Source organism: Callionymus lyra, chromosome 10, assembly GCF_982586985.1.
Source record: "Callionymus lyra chromosome 10, fCalLyr1.hap1.1, whole genome shotgun sequence".
NCBI classification, from domain to species: Eukaryota; Metazoa; Chordata; class Actinopteri; order Syngnathiformes; family Callionymidae; genus Callionymus; species Callionymus lyra.
In genome coordinates, this window is record NC_141827.1 from 5,295,924 (window position 1) to 5,320,897 (window position 24,974).

General features: G+C 39.3%; 2 protein-coding genes across 2 annotated transcripts; one reads left to right on the plus strand and one right to left on the minus strand.

The window, feature by feature from the left end:
• Positions 1-5,813: 5,813 nt before the first annotated feature.
• trib3 (tribbles pseudokinase 3) lies at positions 5,814-11,174 on the plus strand. The gene is made up of 4 exons (XM_087800073.1): positions 5,814-6,174; positions 8,355-8,630; positions 8,686-8,978; positions 9,707-11,174. The coding sequence occupies exons 2-4, from the start codon at positions 8,355-8,357 to the stop codon at positions 10,191-10,193; spliced, it is 1,056 nt and encodes a 351-aa protein (XP_087656199.1). The 5' UTR covers positions 5,814-6,174; the 3' UTR covers positions 10,194-11,174.
• Positions 11,175-11,749: 575 nt separating this feature from the next.
• On the minus strand, positions 11,750-23,748 carry atrip (ATR interacting protein). Its single transcript, XM_087800675.1, has 18 exons — positions 23,539-23,748; positions 22,839-23,150; positions 22,135-22,217; positions 21,880-22,050; positions 21,156-21,268; positions 20,958-21,097; positions 20,796-20,891; positions 18,902-19,007; positions 18,675-18,827; positions 17,690-17,918; positions 17,460-17,510; positions 17,167-17,339; positions 15,725-15,861; positions 14,323-14,414; positions 13,767-13,844; positions 13,634-13,703; positions 13,367-13,564; positions 11,750-12,236 (listed from the first exon to the last, which is right to left on the minus strand). Exons 2-18 carry the CDS (start codon positions 23,128-23,130, stop codon positions 12,166-12,168), a joined length of 2,253 nt encoding a protein of 750 aa, XP_087656801.1. The 5' UTR covers positions 23,131-23,150; positions 23,539-23,748; the 3' UTR covers positions 11,750-12,165.
• Between the last annotated feature and the right edge of the window lie 1,226 nt (positions 23,749-24,974).

Below are 24,974 nucleotides of genomic sequence, written 5' to 3' on the forward strand. Positions count from 1 at the left end.
AATAGACTTTTCAAAAGGAGGAACAAGTGATGAAAGTTGACAGAGAAGTTTGATGTCAACTGCCTTAAAAAAAAAAACATTACTTTACATTACATTTCTCTTTTGTATTTTGAATTGATTTATAACTTAACATGTTAATTATAATAAAAACATTGTGATTTATTTTAATTATTATTAAAAATAACAATGAAAAATACTATAAGTAAAAAATATCTAACTTTATGGAAAATTATGAATTTAAAAAAAGTTTAGTTTCAGCCGAAAAATATGTAGTTTTGTAATTAGTGACGCAGCAAGATCCAAGTCTTTGTAAAAATCTTTAGTCCGAGACTAGTGTGGGACTAAAAACACTAGTCTTTTGATGTGAACTGATCGTCTTTTAGAGTATTTCACAAGACTTTTCTGAATATTTCAAAGGTCTTCTGGTGTGTGAGGATCACATTAGCCTCTGGTAATTACACTTTTATTCAAGCCTCAAGAACGCGACGTTACAAAAGCTTCAACTTCAAACTGAACTCTTCAAACACAATCTATAAGTAAGAAAGAAGTACTTAGTACTTAAGAAGTTCAGGAAGTGTTTACAACGTAACGAAGAGAAGATTATTTTTCTTGGACCACCATCCGGCTCCTTAACCTTTTGAAGGATCCATCTTGATCCGTGGTGTGTGAAGTGCAAGCGAGTACAAAACACTACAACTTACTCATAGTAACTAGGACGATATTATGGGATATCAAAAATAAATATTTGGATGGATATGATCAGCTTGGCAGAGGTCTGCGCTCCCTGAGTGCTCCTGTAGTCGTTTCTGTTCATCAAGTCATATCTTATCAGACACCTTTTCCACGTTCCAGTCTTAAAACTGCTCATTAAAAAATAGTGTTTACTCGATGAAACAAAGTGAATCGTGTAATTCCAGGTGTGGTTACGTCACCATGGCAACAGTGACCGGCGTTACGCCGGCGACGCCTTGATCTAAAAATCCTCCTCAATCACGGCGAGGGGGGTCAAGGGTCGGCTCTTTGGCGAACACACATTGTGGTGTCACTTTGGATTGAGTCGTCATGCCAACAGCAGATATTACTGGTGGTTTCATCACGGCGACAATCCCAGACCTCAGTGTGCGTCTGTGTGTGTTTATAGAAATCTACTCCTCTGACACACACTCGGAGTATTAGAGTGTCTCATCTCGTGTTTGCATCATCCCCTGTGACCTCTGAGTGTGTGTGAGCTCACACTCCGCTCAGGTTCCACAAAGTGACACCAGCAGAAAAACTCTGATTCTGAATGCAAAAAACAAAAGAGAAAAACCGGTGAAGCATGTGAAGGTTCTTAAGTGCGGTGGAGTCGACCTGGTGTCACTTACGGTGCATCAGGTGGAACGAAAGTATAGAAATATCATCAGAATATTGAATATTTGAATTTAACATTTCAAATGTAAAAACTTTGAATTGTTAGAATTTTTCTTTTTACTTCCTCTTAAGCATCATTTTCTTTCTTTAAATATATATTTTTTAAATAATTAAATATATTTTTTTGTAAATAGAAAAGTTAAACTTGTTCTATTAAATAATTAGATACAAATTAAAATATTTTCCAAGAGTATGCTTTTATTTTACACATATAGTTTGATGTTCTCATTCCGATAACTCTTTTAAATTCGATGTTACAACAACATTTTCATATTAATTTAAAAGCCAGTGCATTACAAACACACTTTGAAACAAAGTAAACTAATTTGCATAATAAGTAATTCCTCTTTTTTTAATAAAATGTCTTCAAAACAAAACAAGCAATAATTTAAAATAAACAATTTTCCTCTTATTTGGTGGGAAACACACACAACTGTCACCACGTGTTTTTTTTATGCATAACCTCAGTGCATTGTGGGGGATACAACTCCCTCGAGGGTGGAGATCAACCAGTTAACCGTTCTCAGGAACAACTCTTTAGATGGAAGTGTGGAGATAATTTCCAGTAAAACGAAAAGGTTTTCAGTGGGCGGGGCTTAAAGTGATAGGTCACCGAAAATTCAAATTTCACTCATTTTCTACTCGCCCTCATGTCGACTAAGAGTTGGGATCAATGTTGATGGGGTATCACAGAAATGTCTTGGTTGCGCACAAAAAAATAATATGAGCCGCACTTTAATCAATAAAGTTTTACCTTACCTTACCTTAATCTAGTGTCATCCCTTAACATCACTGTAAATTCCCCAAAAGTCATTTAGACGTAGGAAACAAACTTACAGCTTTTCAAATTAAGAGCAGCGCTTTATAATCCTTTATTACAACAGTTATACTCTGTTTAAAATGTACATTTGTTATTCATAAGTGTATTCATTGTTTCTACTTTATTATTTTATTCATCAAATAATGTTCATAACAAGCTTTAAATTGTCAGCCAGTTAATAGGTTTAGAGAGAGAGAGAGAGAGAAAAAGAGAAAGAGAGAAAGAGAGAGAGAGAGAGAGAGAGAGAGAGAGAGATGGATGATTAAATAACAATAGTGTATCTAGGACGTGTATAACAACGGTCAAGGTTGACTGGTTTATGTTATAAATCAATAATTATATTATTATACTGACGACAGTACGTCTGATGTTGCTCACAGTGGTACCAGGACCGCTCAGGGAGATGATGGGTTTGGTTGAGATTATTCTCAGAGTAATATGTTTGTTCATTTTAATGTAGCGACCAGAGCTCAGTCGTCTTCGTCCAAAAAGACTCCTAAAAACATAACTTCACTCTCTCTCTCTCTCTCCTACTTCACGTGGAGCCTCAGTTAACTGATTAAATCTGCGTTTAGCAAAGACCACCAGCTTCCTGACGCACTCCAGTGATGCTCCGAGTTATTTTATCATCCGTCTCTTGCGGCGCCTGCTGTTGCCAGATATTAAAAACCAGGCGCGAGCTCTGGGGGCTCAGGAGCTACGATGCCCTGCAGCTACACACGGACCACCAGGACACACCCGGACCCGACGCCAGGATGAAGGACGGACGCAGGTGCTGTGAGGTGATCCTCAAAATGGGCTGCGCAAGTGAGGGTGTGATGGTGAACAAATATGTGTGTGTGTGAGATTGTGAACAAGTGTGTGTGTGTGTGTGTGTGTGTGTGTGTGTGTGTGTGTGTGTGTGTGTGTGTGTGTGTGTGTGTTCCATGGCAGGCCATAGTTGAGTCAGACACTTGGCCTCTGATTTCATCACGTCGGTTATGAAAGAGACAGTAAAATTTAACCCGCACAAATGCATACACACACGTGCACACACACACACACACACACACACACACACGGTTCACACACACACACACAGTTCCTCCCCTTGTGTTTCTTCAATATTTCATCATGTGGCGTTAAAACATGCTAACCATGTGGAGATAACCTGCTTGTGTGTGTGTGTGTGTGTGTGTGTGTGTTTGCAAGTGTGTGTGCGTAACAGTGTGCAACCAGGCCGAGCCTCCTCACCTGTGTGTTGGAAGCTCGCCAATCGGGGCAAGCACATGCAGGGGTCAGAGGTCAGACGGGAAGCGCTCAATAATCTCATTAGGGTCAGCAGGGGAGTTTCCTGCAGGATTAAAACAACAGATGTTGATCCTGGTACAAACTTACGCACACACAAACACACACAGAAACATGTATACACACACACATACACACACAGAAACATGTATACGCACACACAAACACACAAGGGTGACAGAAAAATGTATACACACACACACGGATGCACACAAACATATAGCCACATAGACTCACACACAAACATGAACAAACACACATAACCACATACAAACAACCACACAACCACACACGGATGTAGACAGACCTATACACACACACACACAAACATGCACACACACACACTCACTCACGTGCACACAGACATACAGGCACATATATACAAGCAAACTCACACAGATGCACACACATATAGACGCACGCACACACACAGACTCAAAATCACACACATGAAAACAAACACGGATGCACACGGACAAACATGCACACACAGTCACATGCAAACGGACATACATGCACAAACATACAAGCAAACTCACACAAATGCACACATACACAGACTCACACATGCATATAGACGGACGCACACACACACACACTCAAAAACACACACATGAAAGCAAACACGGATGCAAATGCACACACACGGACACACACGGACGCGCACACACACACGCAGGTTGAACTACAATGAATAACTGCGCGCATGTAAAACTCTGTTGCAGCGGCTCTCTGCTGCCCCTCGTGGTAAAGTTTGATGCCTGTTTGAATTTAATTCTCTTTCGACCCGGCGATTAAAAATAAATGCCTCGTAAAAAGATAATTAATAAATAATAGCAAAAGTCTGAACTTAAAGTGACTCTTGAATTAAATATTCGATTTTATAGAATGTGTTCTTTCTTTTAATCACAATTGTTATTAACAATATATTTCATAATAAATAATTGTTTCATATTCATTAAAACATTTTTATTTTTTAATTAAGTACATTTGTCCAAAACATTTTCGTCACATTTCCACATAATTTTGATAATAATGACTTTGTATCTTACTATAGTTTTATTTAAATATTCGTAAATTCTTGGTCATTTAAAAAAAAGTGATATTTTTTAATGTTTTTTTTCTTCTCAACCCCAAATTCATCATGTAGTTGTTGAGTAGTTGAGATGCTCAAGCGACTGGTAACCATTAAGAAGCTTCTGTGAACCAACAGGGAGTCAACAAGTCTCTCGTTCAGACCGGAACAAGCTGACTCAGCAGGAAGTCTTTCCTCCTCATATGAAACCAACAACATGTTTCCAGTAAATCCAAGAGAATCATTTTAACCTTGAAAAGAAACAACTTATTGAGGAACTTATGGACCGAGGAGCTTGGACTAGTTTCAGGTGTTGAACAGATGAGGAAGTGAACCAGGTCAACAGATGCTGAACGTGTTGGGACTTATAAGGGATTAAGGTCCAGTTGGGTCAGCACGTGTGTGACCGCGGCAGCTCGGTCACTCGTGTGGAATCGTAACCACCGACTCGTGATCTGGTCTTCCACGTGAAACCTTCATTTTTGGTCATTCATCTGCAAATAACTATATTTTAAAATTAATTTAAAAGAAAAATATTGGCTGATATTGTAAACGCAACACTGGAATTTGTTGTTGTGTCAGTACAGAATATAAAAACGTATATTAATATTATTTAATATTAAATAAATAAAACACTTTTTTCTTTTTCACATTTTAATAAAACATTTTTAAACTTGTGTAGCTTCATATTTAACCGAAATAAAAAAAAACTTATTTTCTCTTTTTTCGCCAATTTTGGCGATATATATATATTTTAACTTTGAAAGCACTTTGACAATTTAAAATAGGGTTTTTAATAAAGCTAGTTTACTTAAAAACTAAAAAAAAGTATTTTATTTTTTACAGGTAAAATCCGGACTACTCGATGGAAATCATTAAACTTTTAAAGGCTAAATTTTTATTTAAATACGTAGATAAAAACCGTGAATTCGTTGTTATTGATACTTAAAAAAAAAAAGAAGTCTTTTATTTTGACGCTACAGGGAAATCTACTACTCGATGGAAATCATTAAACTTTTTAAAGCTATTTTAAAAACTAAAATACGTAAATAAAAACCGTGAATTCGTTGTTATCGATAAAAAGAATTGCTGATTTATTTCCAATAATCTTCTTAACTTTACAGTAAGTGGGACTCCCGTGAGTCACGTGGTCTGTCTGACGACTGACCTGCTGCAGATTGCACCATCGCGCCCCGCCCTTTATCGTGACGTCACCGCGGAGGACACAAAGTGGAAAACAAGTCTGGGTCCGGCTCGACAGTTCTGGAGAAGTTCCGTAGGACCAGGACGCCTCGAGCCCACCTCTGGACTGGACTTTAAAAAAAACACAAAAAACAACAAGAGACAAAAGTTTAGTTTGAAGTTTGGATCCAGTTTTATTTCTATCGCTTCCATGAGTCGCTCGTGAACAGCTGACGGACTGACTGGTCGGTTGCGCAACGGACGAGGTGGAAGAAAACGTCACCGACCAGTCAGTGTCCCGGAGAGAAGACCCTCTCGAGTCCCGCGTCAGATCCTCTAAATATACGGACTTTTCGCTTCTTTTCACCGGAACTTCTGGAGCCACTTGTTCAACCAGAAGGTAAAATCCATTCATTCAAAAGTTCGGATAAATACATTTTTATCGAGTTCAACTTGTGACGCAAAAAGTCAACACTTTACTCACGATTTAATTCCATATTTGTTGTTTCATTTCCGTTCAAAGATCCACATAAAACGTTGAATTTAAAAGACATTTTCAGCAGAAATAAAAGCCTTTCATGACTTTATTTCTCGCCTGCAACCCTGGACGGGAATTGCACCATCCAGCAGTTTTGCAAGAGCGTTTACTGCAGGAAACAACATGTATAATGTTGCTGATCGACTGTGTTTTTAATTATCTTTTATTTATTATAAGTAACAATTACAGTTTCTACAAACCGTGAATACATTTGAATCAAGTTGTCAAAGAGTTAATCTATTAAATAGTGTTTTATTTTACTGTCTTTTTGCTTTTACTTCTTGGACTTAATATTAATAATAATAAATACATCTAATAAGTAAGTAAGTAAGTTATGGTTATTACATCCAGGTTAAATATTCCAATAATCCTAAATAAAGTTATGAAGTCAGAGTTTCCATTTATTCAACTATTTGAGTGATTGTTTATCTCTTGAATTAAACTAAAAGTGAAGATAAATCCGTATTATCTTCAGCTGACGCTTCAAAAATCCACAGGATTAAGAAGTTAAATCTGTGACTCAATACCTCAGTGACTCAACTATTTGAGGAAGAAAAGGTGAGTCAAAGAGAAACGTCACGAGTTCAAGGCAAACCTTTCACGACTCATGGATCTATTTATAATCAATATAGTTTGTTAACCTTTTATTTTCAACCGCTGTCTCCGTCTTTTAAACATCATGGAGTCGTTTCTTTGAAAGCTTCAAACGCTTAAGAAAAACAAATGACCCGCAACAGTTGTGCAATAAGAGTTTCGTAAAAGGTCGACTGAACTTTGTAGTTAAAAGTATTTAAATCCATGCATTTCCCTCTAAATCTTTATTGAAAATAACTTTCACATAAACAGTCGTTTAAATTCATGTATTTGTTTTCATTAATGTACCTGTCGGCTTAAATCATGATGTAACTACGTGAGTGAAATATTATCCGAGCGTGTCCTCAGTGGACTTGTGCTCAAGGTGTCCCCCGTCTCTTCACCCAGGTAGCTGGGACAGACCCCGGCGCCCGCTAGAAAATAAATGAGGAAAATTATTTTGGTGAAATTCAGAACATATAGTGTTTATAGTAAAGCGACGATGAATTCATTTTTACCTACTTATTAGTAGCTTTTTGTCTGTTTAATGTTTTATTTTTTTCAAAGAAAAGCTGAAATATAAAAAGAAATAAAGTAGTTCAAGTCAGAATATTGAGTTTTATTTGAATTAAAATTAAACTACACATCAGTAGAGTTTGACGTTTTGAACAATGACAGGTTTTTTCTTCGAGTTTTCTTTAACAACACACGGCGTTTCTAGAGATCAGCCGACGTTTCCATGTTGGTGGTTGAAGTTGAGTCAGACAGAAAGTGAAAGAGAATCATCCGTGTGTGTGTGTGTGTGTGTGTGTGTGTGTGTGTGTGTGTCACGCGATGATGTTACCACGACGATACTGTGACTCAGGGAGTTTCACCAAAGCGTGTTGGCCAACATCAGGTTTCAACACAGCCTCAACTAAACTCTGTGTGTGCGCACACACACACACACACACACACACCCCCACACACACACACACACACACACACACACACACACACCCCCACACACACACAGAGAGTGCCTGAATGTTAGGTGTTGATTGTATTTAAAGGCTGTTTAAACTATAAACTGTTGTGCTGTGATGCAATGATCTGAAAGCCGGCGCATCTGTCAGCTTACAGGAAGTTGCATCATGGAGCCTATAGACACGTTAACAGTGGGACATGTGAGCAAACCCCCCCCCCCCCCCACCCCTCACGCGCACACACTCACGCACACACACACACACACACACAGAAGATTCTCCACTGCTCCTGTCTGAGATCAGTTATTCATAAGTGACACGACTGTGCTGCGATGTCACCAGCAGAGGGCGCTGCTACCTCTGTTTTAAATTTTGAAAATAAAAGATTAAATAAAATATGGTAAACGTATAAAAAAGTGTATAAAGCCCACATTTTCATGTGTTATAATCTTTTTCGTACTAAAATAATTGTACTGAAGATTAAAAAACGTCGTCTCTCGACAGATGAACGTCGGCGCCGCCACCGCCAAATCCCAAAGATGTCTGAAGAGGCTCCTGGACGAGCCGCAGGGGGTCCTCCCCAAACACAAGAGGCTCTGTTTGGCCCCGCCCCCCTCCGAGAGCATCCTGTCGCCCTGTCTTCCCAGAAGCCCCGCCCCCAAGTCCGACCGGACCCAGTCCCCGGTCCGAGTCGGACCTTATGTTCTGCTGGAGCGCTTTGAAGGGGAGGAGACCTACAGGGCCGTGCACACGGTCACGCAGCAGCCGTACACCTGCCAGGTAAGAGCGTTCATCACGCTTCCTCTCGACCTCCCTCACACTCCTCTGCGCTCAGGTGCTCCCTCTGCTCGGGTACCAGGAGAAGATGGTGGGCTACGTCCGTCTGGGTCGGCACCAGAACATCTGCGAGCTGCTCGACACGGTGATCGGCCGCGACCGCGTTTACGTCTTCCTGCCCGACCACTACGGCGACATGCACGCGTACGTGCGCAGCAGGAAGCGTCTGGGCGAAGAGGAAACGGCGTCGCTGTTCACGCAGATGTTGAACGCCGTCGAGCACTGCCACCGTCACGGCGTCGTCCTCAGAGACCTGAAGCTTCGCCGCTTCGTCTTCATGGACAGATACAGGTGAGATGATGGCCGTTTATCGGCAGGAACGTTTATTGGCGATACGATACGCATCACGATACAGGGTCAACCATAGGATATATTGTGATACTGTAGTAACAAGTATATATGTGTAGTATTTTCCAGTACTCGACTCTGGTGTTGTAGTATTTACAGACCACATGACTCTTGACAAAGTCGTAACTGCTTTCATTTGTTTTCAAACCAAAATATGAACAAACATCAACTTTAAAAGTTGCTGGAATCACTGTATCCTCTCGTCCCCAGTCATCACCGGGATCTCACTGGATTGCTGCCATCTAGTGGCCGAAAGTTTAATTGCAACAAAAATAAAGTCAATATTTAAATGTCAATTGTAAATAAAATAAATCCAATTATTAAACACTAAACTAAAATATAAACTAACTATGATAAGAATGAAATATTTTAAAAGCCAAAAAAATGTTTAAGAAAATCAGCTTCAAAAGCTGCTTGAGTTGACTGTATCCTCTTGTCCTCAGTCATCTTTAGGGTTTCATTGTTCCTTTGGCTGCTGCCATCTAGCGGCCGGAAGTTTCATTCCAACATAAAATTAACAAACACCAAGTATTTACATTAATTGCAATTAGATAAAAAAATAGTAATATCCAATTATATACTTTATACATTTTATTGAAGTATAAACCATGAAAGAACTAGGAGGTAAATGAGATTTTTAAAGAGTTCTAATCTCCACCTTTTTCCCTCAGAACTCGGATCGCTCTGTTCGGACTCAACGACTGCGTGGTCCTGCAGGACGACTACGCCGACGACTCGCTGACGGACCGCCACGGCTGCCCCGCCTACGTGGGGCCGGAGCTGCTCACCAACGGCAACGCCACCTACTCCGGGCGCGCCGCCGACATGTGGAGCCTGGGCGTGTCCCTGTACACCATGCTCATCGGACGCTACCCCTTCCAGGACACGCAGCCGGCGGCGCTGTTCGCCAAGATCCGCAGCGGCAGCTTCAGCCTGCCGGCCTGGATCTCCTCGCAGGCCAAGTGTCTGATCGGCTGCACGCTGAGGAAGACGCCCGCCGAGAGACTGACGGCGTCCGAGCTGCTGATGCACCCGTGGTTGAGCGATCGCGGCGCCCAGCGTCACACGGCGCCGACGCAGTGCGCCGCAGGAAAGACACTAACTAGCAAAGACGAGGAGGACGATCAGGTGGTTCCTACGTGGACGGAAACACCATAAACAATCCATGCGTCCACAACAACCTCCTTCCACTGAAGCTGTGCAAACACTGATGAACTCGTATCTCTCAACGTCTGCTGCGAACTTCGACCTTCAGCTACTTTCAAACTGAGGAACGACATGTTTTGAGGTTTAGCATCAGGTCACTGCTCACACAGATTTGTTAAAGTACTTTTATACTATTTACGAGGGGTGTGTATTGGCAAGAATCTGGCCATATATTTGAAGAAATACTACCAATTTAATTGCAATTCAAATAAAAAAAAAAAACAATGAATATTTGCATGTAAATTATAAATAAAAAATAATATATAGAACTATATTTTAAAAAAACACTTTATTTATGGTAAAAAAAATAAAATGATACAGTATCGCAAAATAAACTTGTGATATTTGGCTGTATCGGTATTTTCCTTAACACCCCTACAATTCACTACTACCCTTTGTGAGTCAAGGTAAAGTTAAACCCTGGCAGTGAACTGAGCGAGTCATATCTACCCTCAAGCTTTTTTTTTTCTTCAAGTATTTCAAGTAACTTCTAAGTTCCTTTTGATGAATTTGAATCAAAGGGATTAGAGTTTCGAGCAACGAAATGTCTGAATGACATGAATATGAGAGTAACTGGTGCAATATATGAGGGACGAACTCACATGAGCTGGAGGGGGAAGAACGAGTGAAGAGTCCTGGAACACAGTTCCTGGACATCAAGTCATATCAAAGAGTGCGTGTGCTCGGCTTCAGGAAGTTTCATCCTGGATTACTTGAACCTCAAAGTGCCTTTTTAGATGCTGGTGATTTCCTGAGACTTTTTTTGAAAAACAAACAAAACAAAACAAAAAAATTCCGGATGAGCTACGATTCACTGACCTTTCGAAGACTGGAGGATCCTCCGAGATAAAGTCGACTAAACTCTGTGTTCACGTCCGAGTTGTTGTTTTGATCTTCTCCGATGTTCTCCTCAATAAATAGTTTTTCATAGCACAGCAGTGTGAGCATCTTTTCCTAAAACACAATCAGTTAAACAGCAGAACATCAAGCAGACGAAGACTCCACCCACCCTGACGGACACGCCTCCTTCTGGGAAGAGGCTGCGGAGCATCCGGGCTGAAGAAGAACTTCTGTCCTGCATCTGTCGGACTCAAGAACGCTGATCCTGCACTTGAGACACTTTATTTAATGCTAGTATTTTCACCGATTAATATTGTAACTTTACCATGGTCGGGTTCGTCTGTTAAATCACAATCAAAAAGAAAAAGATTGTCCTTCAATTTCTTACCAAAACCTGCATTTCAACCCCAAAAAAAAACTTAAAATTCCTGCCTTCTACTGTGCACTCTGGTTTCCTCCCAAAGGTTTATATGTTCTATAGTTTACTGAAATAATCTGCTGACAAATGCATCACAAAAGATGCGACAACTATTAAATTAAAGCAATAATAAGCAGCAGTAAAAAGATAAATGCAATAGTCACTTCAAATGTTAAGCTCATACAAAGCCGGAACAAAACGAAAAAGACACAAAAATATTTCACCAGTGTTTATAAGCTTCTGCAGCCTCACAAGATTGAACTTCATTCAGTGTTAATCAAGTCTTGTGTTGACGATACATTATTTTAACTCATATTTATTGCCCTGCTGTCGATCATTCTTCATATTTATTTGGCATAAACTTACAGCGAATAGAAGTTGAAAGAAAGAGACAAACAAGGTCAATATTTTACAACAATCGTCAAAATCATTTCACAGTTAAAGAAGGAAAAAACTTTTTTTCCCTTAAAAACTGAAACTGATCTGCAAACATAAACGGGAATCACTGAAATGTTTCTATGAAGCATCAACATTTGATGGGATGTAAACATCTTGATCTTTAATGAGTCCAATCATTTTGTTTCTCTCATAATCAGAAGGTTGAACAGGATTCAGAACCTGCTTTTTTTTTTGGTCAAACCACTGGAGTGACCTTCAAGTCTCTGGTCAGGATCCGGTGTCCATGTCCTCGTCGGCGTCGTCCCCCTCGGAGCGGCAGATTTCCTCAAGAGCGAGTTCTGAAGAAGAAGAACGAGGAAGTGAGAAGGAAAAAAAAGCTATGAATAAAAAAACATCTTTAAAATGTCTTCGATGTGTGTAAGTAAGTAAGTAAGTAATATTTATTTGTATAGCGCTTTTCCAGACCAGGGTCACAAAGTGTGAGCGTTTACGAAATTTAAAAATGTGACTTAGTTCATAATATACGGCAATTGGGGACAGAATTTCCCCGAAATTGTTATTACAACAACATTAACTTCCATCTAAAAGTCACTGTTTTCCACAAAAGTTTTTTGACATAATGTGTCCAGATCTAGCACTGCATCTGTGCGTAATGTTGAAGTCTGCCTCTAGCGTAAAAGAGGGGTACTACACCCTACAATGTCCAAAATGTGTTTGATATGTTTTTGAGATGATTAGAAAATATGAAATCATAGAGAATTATTCATATGTATGCATCATTCACTTCATACTGTTTTTTCAAGGAACAATATGATCAAATTAGTTTTTAAATCAATGTCTAATAAAGTGTGTGTAAAATAAAATATATTTTTCTATTTACTTACACATATATTCACAGAATTTGTTCATTTTTATGTTATAATTAAACTTCCAGCCGCTAGATGACAGCATTCATTATGTCCTCCGCAGCTAAAGGAAGAATGAGATCCCATAAGACCCTAGCTGAGACTGAGGACGAGAGGATACAGTGAGTCCAGCAGCTTTTAAAGCTGATGTTTGGACATATTTTGTTTTGAAAACAAATGAAAGCAGTTACGACTTCGTCAAGAGTCATGTGGTCTGTAAATACTACAACACCAGAGTCAAGTACTGGACAATACTACACATATATACTTGTTACTACACTATCACAACACCAGAGTCAAGTACTGGACAATACTACACATATATACTTGTTACTACAGTATCACAACACCAGAGTCAAGTACTAGACAATACTACACATATATCCTTGTTACTACACTATAACAACGTGTGCGCGTGCGCGTGCGTGTGTGGGGGTGTGTGTGTGTGTGTGTGTGTGTGTGTGAGTGTATGCGAGTGTGTATACGAGTGAGTGTGTGCAAGTGTGTCTGAGTGTGTGTGTGAGTGAGTGTGTGTGAGTGTGTGAGAGTGTGTGCTCCTGCACCTTCACTCTCGCTCAGGTCTGGGATCTTCCTCAGCGTGTCCTTGACCGCGGGGACGACCTGGTCGTACATGTGCAGCAGTGACCTGCAGCTCTCAGAGAAGCTGCTGTGGTGCAGCAGCAGCCAGTGCAGCAGCTGCAGACATTCTCTCAGGAGAGAAGCTGCAGGACTTTTCCACCAGACCGGACCAGAGGGATCTTCTGCCGAGGAGAACAATCCACAGAGTCACGACGTCCTCGCGGTCTCTTGCGTTCACTTCACAAACTGACCTGGAGATTCTGCTGGACCTCGGAGATCCAGCCACTGACGGTGGAAGATGATCACGACGGTCTGGACCAGCTGAGGAAGAAAAGGTAGAATATACATTTCTTCTGTGCGAGCGGCAGATGGTGGGCTCAGTACCTCTGACTGACACTGGCAGCCGTGGTCTTTGGTCCAGTTCACCGACGTCTGAGTGAGACTGATCAACAACCGGACCACCTGGGAATTAAACGACATGTTTAAGCGCCGAAGAAACTACATGTTAACTGGTTAATGATTTATTGAGGGTCGTGTTCTAAACAACCCTTTCATTTTTCACTTCACTTGTTCAACGTTTACTTAAACTTGCCAACTCAACATTGTATAAGAGTTGCCATTAACTAAGCTCAGTAACGGTGACATTAACAGCTCCCATAATGCTTTGCCGCCCAGCCAACCAATCACAGCCGTTGATCACGACAAAGCAACAGAGAATAGAATTGAAACACAGTATTGTGGCGATCAATCAGGTTTAACTGTATTGATGTCAATCAGCCGTCAATTAATAGAGCAGTGTGCAGAAAGGCATCATGGGAGTTCAGTGTTTGTTGGCACCATAAGTAAAATGGCAAGATGGCGGAACATAAACCACGACATGCCAAGAGATCATAGTACACATAGTAACTTGTATTTTTTAGTTCCGCTCTCCTTCCGTTACCTGCAGGTCCAACTGAACCAACTCTGCCGATTGGTTCTGATCCGCTCGTCTCTTCCTGATGAACTGGAATAATTTCAAGAGCACGCATGGATCTGATAAGAAAGAAGAAAGAGATGCGGTCAAAATATTTAAAACATTTCAGGAGGTTTTTACGCAACAAATGAGTTGACAGGGGATGTAAGACAATACTTTAACTATATATTATAGTGTTGCATGAATTTCTTTATAAATAAAAGAAGTTGTTGAATAAACTAATACAAGCACCTAATGTTTGGACATAGAAACTCACTAAAACCAGATTGAATTTTTAATTCTGTTAAGTTTTAAGAGTCTGAGTTGTTGTTAATTATATGAAATTATCTCGTCACTTTCACAAATACACTAAATAATAAAGTTAACAGTAAGAGAAACTTCTTAAAGTAGTTCCGTCATCAATGATTTGAGATCCTAAGAAGCTCTTCGTATGAAACAATTTTGTTTTATCTGATTCACGAGTCGTCAGCTTCCATATCAGATAAGAAATGTCAACATGTTGAATGTTCTAATTCCTCTTGTTCTCATTCTTTAAACATTCCAAACAAACAGGTTTTCAAACTTGCAGTATTCTCAAGCTCAATGGAGCCGCAGTCCTTCATCGCTCATGCTTTGATTGACATGTTCAACTCTGCTTGATTACATACGCGTCTTGCTGGTTTTCCCGCGAAACTGAGCGACATCAGAGAGGAGCCGCCGGCGGGTCGCGATATCACCAAATCAATAATAAATCCACCTCCTCGTACACGCACACATAACACTTTATTAATGACGCTAACAACTTAGCTCGTTAGCATACGGTGAAGACGGACACATAACACTTTATTAATGACGCTAACAACTTAGCTCGTTAGCATACGGTGAAGACGGACAGGTTTGTTTGGAAGTTCACGATCTTCTAAGAAAACAACTGAGACGAGATGAAAAGTTCTTACAATATGTTGCTTTAACAAAGGAGGTTGAAAGAGACCAGTGACTGGATCACTAGTGTTTGACTAGATCATAAGTTAGTATTACCTCTGTGTAAATACTGACGCGTCACCATAGCAACCGAGCCTAGCAAGCTGTGCCACACAGTTCACAGACAGACGGAGACGTAAACAACAACGAGACATAGAAGTACAAATTAACATCTTAACAGAACGTGACACTGATTGGTCAAAGTGCGCATTTAAGAAATGCTTGATTTATACAATTAAATCAATATCACGATATCGATATTTTTCCGATATATCGTGCAGCCCTAATCTACAAGAACATTCATCTACTTTGACGTTGAACCATCTGACGGCCACACGAACTGACCAGGCCATGAGTTGGACGAGTGAATGAAAGGGTTCTTCCTGGTGGTGCCGTGCGAGGGTCTCACCGTGATGAGAGCCGAGCTGCTGAGCCAGACTCGGGTTGTTGGACATCACCATGAGGACGGACACACACTCTGACACCGTGTGCGTGGTCGCGTCCGCCGACACACACGCACACACCGCCGCGAACACACGCTGCAGCCTGAAGAACCGATGGAAAGGAGAAGTGAAAATCAATTATTCTGTGTCATGTGACAAACAACTCCAAGACTTTCAGACAGAAATCTCCCTTTTTCCTGTAAACCGTGTTTGCGACTAAACTGCTGAGTGTGTAAATCCGCTCATTGTGTCGTGATTGGTCAGAGGTTACGACACACGGAGCAACTTAAGTAACTTCCCTGTAAGTTCCCACCATTGCATCACTGGCATGATTCAGCGTTTGCCATGAGAACTGAATCAAGTTTAAAGGAAATGGACGACACTTCTTCAAACCACGCTTCTTGTTGCACAGATTAGACGGAAATGTTCCCTCGTTACAGTCAAACGACAGATAATGAAGCATGTTTTAAACAATTCTGAAGCATTAGGAAATCTATTACTTATGTTCCCAGGTCCCATGAAGTAGTATCAATATATATATATATAGATCCCACTAGATGTCACTCTATGCTTTATAATCCACTCCTATGAAGAGACTTTCTATTAAAACCTCAATTTTAAAAAGCTTCACCAGCTCATCGTCATGATCCTGATTTTCCTTCATAGGAATTTTCATTTGGGATGTGATGATACATTAAAGGGCTCAACTATTTTTTTCAGACATTGCGATTTAATAGAAAGTTATTTTCAAATGTTAAAGAACAAATAAAAAAAAAACGCTTACACTGACTGTACAGTAGGTGGCAGCAGAGACAACAACTGACAGTGAGAGCGCCATTACAAAAATGTTTATTAGTCCACTTTATATCTTGAATGGAGATTCACACGTTTGAGTGTTGAGTCATTTATTTTTATATAAATTTATTTTGCGTGGTATTTATAATTATCTGTCACTATATTAATTTTAGGTCTTGTTGTGTTATTTAAAGTTCAACTAATGTGTTGATGTAAGTGAGTCCTAAATAGGTGTGTGACTCTATTGTATCATCAGTGTGCGTTTCTACAGAACTCTTTTTTCATTTAAATATTGACATTAGAAAATCATCTTAAGATCAGGGGACGATGGGCCCAAGAAGAAAAATAAGAAAATAGACGTAATAATTAATAACAAAACTCTTGTTTTTTTTGTTCACTAGTTTCAAGCATCAAAGAAAGTGTAAAGCAACGAAGTCAGATATTTAAACATCTCTATAATGTATATTTAAAAATCAATTAGTTTCATATAACTGCAAAAGTAATCCAAATAATTGTTAGAATAATTCCAATTCATTCCGAGTGCGTTTGTGTGTCAACGTCGACTCTCTCTAAACCTTCCTTCTTCAGGTCAAAGTGACAGGTGTGTTCTCACCTGTCACTGTGTCTTGGTGGCGTTCGCTCGAGGAGAACGACCAGGATCCTCATGGCGGAGAAGACGAGCTCGTCTCGCTTCGAGCCGCCGCCACTGACGTCACACAGGCGCAGAACAGACGGGAGCAAAGCATTCTGGGAGTTTGGATTCAGCTCTCCTGAGCCGTGTCTAACCTGAAGAAAAACAAAACAAACACACAAAGCTGGATGTGATAAAAGAAATGACAAAGTCTAATATTTATAATCACTTTTGTCTTTTTGTCTTTTTCATAACATTTATTTGCTGATGCTCACCTTCTGTTTGTCTGGTACTGAGTTCTGCTTCATCAACACACATTCTACCACCTGGAAATTATAAAATAAAGATAGTTTTATATAAACTCTCTAATGTTCAGCTTATTATTTGGGTTCTTTAGATATTCATTCCACTAAACTAACAAGAAAAATAACACGTTGATGAATCTAATCCACCCGAAAATGTAACTTGATCCATTGCAACTTGAATTAAAAACATAATAACTCACCTCATCACTGTGAGCCAGCAGAAGGTAAAGTAGCCTCAGCGCCGCCAAACCAGCCTCTTCTACATTTAAGCATGTTGAACCGGCGTCCTCAAGTCCAGAACCAGAACCGTTCCTAGAACTGGTGGAACGAGCGCCGACACCGATGGACTCCAGAGAGTCCATGGTTTGGCAGAGGCGAGTCAGGTGGAAGTCCAGCAGGGGGAGGAAGTGGACAGCACCTGGACACAGCCTGTATACACAGAAGATACACAATTCATATTCACCTGCATATATACGATGTCATTCTCCTTCTTCAGTCGTTTGTGGATCAGTTCAAATAGTACTTATTAACAGTAGTATTGAAGTATATAATATTGAATGGTTGAAATAAACATTTTAAAAATGGAATGAAAGCGAGAAATATAATTAATCAATTTGTATATTAAAAGGTTTAACTTGAATTTGAAGATTGACTTGTTCTTAATTAATACTTTACACAACAAAAAAAAAAATACATTTTCTAAATTGCACTTTTTTAATATATGGTATCATTTTGCCAACTTAAAAAAACAAAGTCCTTTAAAAGTATCCAAATGAAAATATATTTAATTTAGAACATTACTTTTTTGGATTATTGGCAATATACCTGTAGTATCAAACTCTGTATAAATAAAAACGCAAAATTATTAAATTAATAAAAAACGAAATAAAAATTAAAGGTTTTCAACATTTAAAATGTTAAATTCAACCAACCAATCAACATTCTGATGACACTGATATAATTCCATACAGTAATTAAAGTATTATCATCATTTCTCATTTTAGTGTTTATTTGAAATATTATTATCGAATCTCTTTGTCCAAATTATTTTCAGTGTAGTAACACGATTACGCCACAAGAGGGGAGTGTTCCAAAGAGTTCTCTTGACGTGCTCCAGACCTCTGACTGAGCATCAGATCCAAATGTGGAAGGACAGAATGAGAACAAGTGCTTCACTCAGCGCACCTCTGGTTTCTGCTGCTGGCTCCTGTGTGCACTCGGCTGTGACTCAGCATAATCAGTCCAGTAACAGCCAGACTCTGGACCGGGCTCAGAGGCGCAGCTGCGGCGCCGGGAGACGCAGCGACCCGGTGAAGAGACGGACCGAGCGACCGCCCTCTGACGAGAAAAAAAAAACCAACGACATTCATAAGTCGAGCCGGACGTGATAAGTTATGGAGCAGTTTCCAGACCTGAGAGCGGAGCTGACGTCGCTGGTGTTGTTTGACAGCAGATGAGAGAGGCAGAGGCTGCTGGGTACGAGAGGATGCTGCAGCATCAGGCCCAGCAGGACACTGCCTACACAACACAGCAACACATGGGTCACATATACGAGTCCATCACTGAAGTGGGTCAGACTAATGAGGAGATCACATGCCTTATGTTGGAACTGTTGCTGTTTACATAGTTTTCTCTTGGGATTTTTATGTGATACGACTCAGGGTATAAAACATACAGACTTAATCATGACCTACATGAACCTGGAGAATAACTATCGTCCACCATTAGAGTTACCAGTAATAAATAGGAGCGAGAGAAAATATCTATACTGATTCATCGCAAAATATTTTTCTTTCTCTACACTTTATCGATATTATTGCAAAAAAATGTTTATATTTCTTCTTTAAAGTAAACATAACAATAGTCACAGCATTTGTTCATTTTTGTTTTGCATTTAAATATTTCCGACCACCAGATGGCAGCAGTCATTATGTCCTCTGCAGCTTAAGGAACAATGAGATCCCAGCAGTGACTGAGGACGAGAGGATACAGTGATTCCAGCAGCGTTTAAAGCTGATGTTTGGACATATTTTGGTTTGAAAACAAATTAAAGCAGTTACGACTTCGTCAAGAATCATGTGGTCTGTAAATACTACAACACCAGAGTCAAGTACTGGACAATACTACACATATATACTTGTTACTACACTATCACAACACCAGAGTCAAGTACTGGACAATACTACACATATATACTTGTTACTTCACTATCACAACACCAGAGTCAAGTACTGGACAATACTACACATATATACTTGTTACTACACTATCAAAACACCAGAGTCAAGTACTGGACAATACTACACATATATACTTGTTACTACACTATTACAACACCAGAGTCAAGTACTGGACAATACTACACATATATACTTGTTACTACACTATCACAACACCAGAGTCAAGTACTGGACAATACTACACATATATACTTGTTACTACACTATCACAACACCAGAGTCAAGTACTGGACAATACTACACATATATACTTGTTACTTCACTATCACAACACCAGACTCAAGTACTGGACAATACTACACATATATACTTGTTACTACACTATCACAACACCAGAGTCAAGTACTGGACAATACTACACATATATACTTGTTACTTCACTATCACAACACCAGAGTCAAGTACTGGACAATACTACACATATATACTTGTTACTTCACTATCACAACACCAGAGTCAAGTACTGGACAATACTACACATATATACTTGTTACTACACTATCACAACACCAGAGTCAAGTACTGGACAATACTACACATATATACTTGTTACTACACTATCACAACACCAGAGTCAAGTACTGGACAATACTACACATATATACTTGTTACTACACTATCACAACACCAGAGTCAAGTACTGGACAATACTACACATATATCCTTGTTACTACACTATCACAACACCAGAGTCAAGTACTGGACAATACTACACATATATACTTGTTACTACACTATCACAACACCAGAGTCAAGTACTGGACAATACTACACATATATACTTGTTACTACACTATCACAACACCAGAGTCAAGTACTGGACAATACTACACATATATACTTGTTACTACACTATCACAACACCAGAGTCAAGTACTGGACAATACTACACATATATACTTGTTACTACACTATCACAACACCAGAGTCAAGTACTCAGCAATACTGTAGTAATAAGGATATAGTTGTAGTATCACTATATTGTATCGTTGTCACTGTATCACCATATCCTCATCAATACACATCCGGAGTAACAACCGGCTGCATCACCTCTATGACTAGTTACCTCTGGACTGTTGGTTCGCTGGTCTGACGGACAGGAAGGGGTCGGGGCGGGTCACTTCCTGTCTCTCACTGGACCTCCCGCCGGAAACGGCCGTATCTGCTTGAGCACAAACACAGATGTTGACATCAGTGAACTGTGACGTGCTTCTCTTCCGTGACTCACCGTCTCGCTGTCGCTTGCCTTTTGATTTCCCGGGAGTCATCCTGGAGGCCACCTCGGCTCCAAACATCTCTTTGGTGATGAAACCGTGGCTTGAAGGAGAAGACGAGCTGCTGCCACTCCCATGATGCACCACTTTTGGGCTGAGAGAAGTATATATTTGGTGGTAGGAAGAGAATATAAAATAGAATATTGACCAACCTGTTCCTGGGGCGAGGTGACGTCGTTTTAGTTTTGTCTGAACTGAGCAGTTTCGTCTTCATCTCAATAATCTCCGCCTCCTTGAACTGCAGCTCAGACTTCAGAGATTGAACCTGAAAAAAGAGAAGAATACTTTGTGATCACAGTACATTCATTAGGGTGTAAGAAAATATCAATACACTTAAATAATGCAATATTTTCTTCCATTATACTGTATCGATATTTTTATCTCCAAAAACATTTTTTTATAAATATTTCTTAACTTTCAAATCATTTAATATATATTTTTTATAATAGTTCCTGAATGGTTTATGTTTTATTATATTATGAGTGTGTATGAAATAATTAGACTTGATTTTTTTTACAATTAACATTCAAATATTTACAACATTTCATTCATTTCTGTGTTGCATTTAATATTCCAGCTGCTAGATGGCAGCAGTCTTTACGTCCTATGCAGCTGCAAGATCCCAGCAATGACTGAGGACGAGAGGATACAGTCGACTCCAGCTGCTTTTAAAGCTGATGTTTGGACATATTTTGGTTTAAAAACAAATGAAAGCAGTTACGACTTTGTCAAGGTTCATGTGGTCTGTAATAGTACAACACCAGAGTCAAGTACTACATACTACACATATATTAAATCGTTTACCCTGTATCGTGATACGCATCGTATCGACAGATTCATTGCCGATTCACACCCGTGGTATTCATGAAGCATTACCTTCCGGTTCAGCTCTTTTTCCTTGTCTTCCTGCACCTTCTGCCTCTGGATTTGTAGGACCTCGTTGTTCTGTCTCTGGGTCTCCTTTTCCAGCTGCGCCGCCTTGAGGGAGTCCCTGAGAACACGGATCTCTCCGCTCTTCAACATGATCTCGTCCTCCACCTCTTTCAGCTGATGAATTGAAAAAAACAAACCCCATGCAAACAAATGATTAAAACAATTTTAAAGGGATTTTCGGACCATTTTAAATCTTACCTTTCTCTTTAAATCTGCATGTTGAGCCTCCAGCAGGCTGACAGATTCGTCTCTTCCTGAGCCGCCATGGTTCTGCCTGGTTACTGCGCCAATCACATTTATAATTAGACATATGTTGAACACAATTTTTAACACATTGACATTTTTTTAAAAGTGCAAGAAAATCAAGTCCAGTTAAATTCTGCCGTGTTTATCAGCAAAAATCAAGATAGAGAGCAACGATACAATATGTATCAGTTGCAGGAAAACTCTTAAAAACACACAATGATTATACTTATCATCATCTTACTGAATTCAAATACAGGGATCTTTATTTGTACTTCACAAGAGAAGTAATACAACTTTATCTGTTAAGCCAAAGTGAAATAAGCGCTGATATAAGATATGATTATGTCTATGATTTCATTTCTTGACTACTACTACCACTACCACTACTACTACTACTACTACTAGATAAGCGTATGATTCTCCCGTTTTCCCTTTCAGGACATGCATGTAATATGTGAAGTACGATGAAATGTGAAGTTGGTGATTTAAACTGTCATGCCCATATTATAGAAATAAATCAAGTTAATATTTGCATGTTTATTATACGTTTAAAAAATTGATACAGTACTGTTGAAATGATATGGTATTGTGAAAAGAAATATTACAGAATTGTATTGTTTTGATAATTTGATAAGTCAAACATATTGTGAACTAACCTAGTGACTCTTTACCGGTGAAATCCGTGTTTCCTCTCTTGCCAGTGAACACAGATTTACTGGGTCCACCAGGCTGAACAAAACCCGAGTAGTGACTTCCTCCATTCGTTTCTGGTTTTGACGTAACGCCAGCTACGGAAGACGTCGGGAAGGCCTGGGAAGCCATAATGTCGATCTCATCCAAGTCGTCCTGAGTGAAGTCTCCATCGTCTCCGAACGAGTCGTCGAAGGGATCCAACTTAGGCGCCCCTCGGTCCGGACCCCTCAGCCGCTTGGTCGGCGGGTAGTTCATGATGAGGAGCAGAGAGTGTACTGTGTGTACAAACACACAACACTGGAGTTATTTATAATATAACTTTAAACGTATCTTTATTAAATATATGTATAACGCTTAGATATGCTGCATTCTACATTAACATAAATATTTGTCATCGACTTAATGCAGCTGTAGTTCTATCAAAAGTTAGATTAAAGCATCAGAATATGAATTAAACTCGATTAAAGTGTCATTTTTATTCAGTCACGTCTGGAACGATTCATTGGTTCTACTTAACAATGGTGGTTCCATTAAGGCTACACATACAACATGACAGCCTCAATAACACACACCTGCGACTTTATTTCATGTTTAGAAACTAGTTCATAACAGTCTAAAGTCTAGAATAAAACAATTAAACACATCCATTTTGAGGTTTGTTACCTGTTGGAAAGAAGCCGGTGCTACTGTTAGCTGTCAACAGCTAAAGTGTTTAGCTCAAAATGCTAACTTTGTGCGCTCGTTTACTTCTAAATAAACATGCATTTAAATAGTCTTTTGCAAAGCTGAGCTCATACACGAGACCAGCTGTCACTTCAGGTCGTTAAACAGAAGCCGAAACAGAAACAACAAGTTTCCATGTTTGCTACAAATTTGTCGCTTCTGCTCGACTCCGCCGCTGCTTTGTTCTGACCAATCAGAGCACGCTTCCCAAATGCGCATGCGCGGAAGTACGGATCCTACCTTGGCTCATATTTAATGAAAACGATTTACCGCGTTTCTAAAGAATATTTCCATTTTAAAAATAAGGGAGATTTAAAAAATGGAATTAAAGCGAGAGATGTAATTAATTAAGGCGTTAATATCTTTGACGTCGGAGATATCTCCCTTTTACTAATTCAGAATAGATATTAGTTTACAAAACATTGTACATATTGCAGTAGTGAAAACTTTACATCAGATCACATGTTAAAGCAACTTTTGTAAATAAATAAAATAATTATAAATGTGTTCCTGGAGAGCAGAGCTCTGGAGAGAACTGGTGGAGGGCAGCTTGCGCTTGATAAAAAATAATAAATGGAGAGACAGATGGAGGGCAGACGAGTGTAGAGGAGTGTGAATGGTTAGAGTATCAAATTAGTAGATGAATAAAAAAGTGGAATCACACACATTCAGATAAAAATCTGATTCGAGTGAACGTCATCGTCTGCTGCGTCTCTTTAGTTATATTGTTTTATTTCTTTATCAGAAAAGTAAGGATTGTTATTTATTGCATTTTAAGTTTGAGTATGCCACAATATATATAAATATATATTTTATAAATGATCAGTAGTAGTACAACGATTAAAAGAGTAGATATCAGTAAAATATAAAAAATACATTACATTTATTTCATATACAGTCTAAAGCGTGTTATTTTAAATCAATAGAATTATAAAAGTAAAAAAATAGAAACACTGATTACATGCAAAATAATATTTGTTCATTATTTGTAGTAGTACTACTAATCACAATAATTAGAATAATATTAGAAGCAACATAATGGCTGCAATTTAGAAGGAGTAAACCTCGGGGTGAAATAGACTCAGGGGCAAACGCTTATTAATTTATGATATATAGAGTATATATATATTTAATTATTTATCTATCATTTCAAACAATGGTAAAAAAAAAAATCATAAAGCTATGTTATGGATTGAACCAGTTGAACTTAATAATCCACTCTACATTCACATTGTGTGACGTCCTGGACCCGCACGACCCTGAGGCAGTCTGACCCGAACACATCTGGTACCAACAATGTCGGCCATCTTTGTTTCCTCTTGGCTGCATCTTTTTTTTCTTCCATTTCTCTTTCTTTGATTTACTGACGTTGCCGT

Excerpts from the sequence above, each read along its gene's own strand:
- atrip (XM_087800675.1), bottom strand. The coding sequence starts at position 23,130 with ATGAACTACCCGCCGACCAAGCGGCTGAGGGGTCCGGACCGAGGGGCG. Across the intron at positions 17,511-17,689 it reads TGCTGGCTCACAGTGATGAG|GTGGTAGAATGTGTGTTGAT; the intron begins GTGAGTTATTAT and ends TATAATTTCCAG. Across the intron at positions 14,415-15,724 it reads GCAGCTCGGCTCTCATCACG|ATCCATGCGTGCTCTTGAAA; the intron begins GTGAGACCCTCG and ends CTTTCTTATCAG.
- trib3 (XM_087800073.1), top strand. The coding sequence starts at position 8,355 with ATGAACGTCGGCGCCGCCACCGCCAAATCCCAAAGATGTCTGAAGAGG. Across the intron at positions 8,631-8,685 it reads AGCAGCCGTACACCTGCCAG|GTGCTCCCTCTGCTCGGGTA; the intron begins GTAAGAGCGTTC and ends CTCTGCGCTCAG. Across the intron at positions 8,979-9,706 it reads GTCTTCATGGACAGATACAG|AACTCGGATCGCTCTGTTCG; the intron begins GTGAGATGATGG and ends TTTTTCCCTCAG.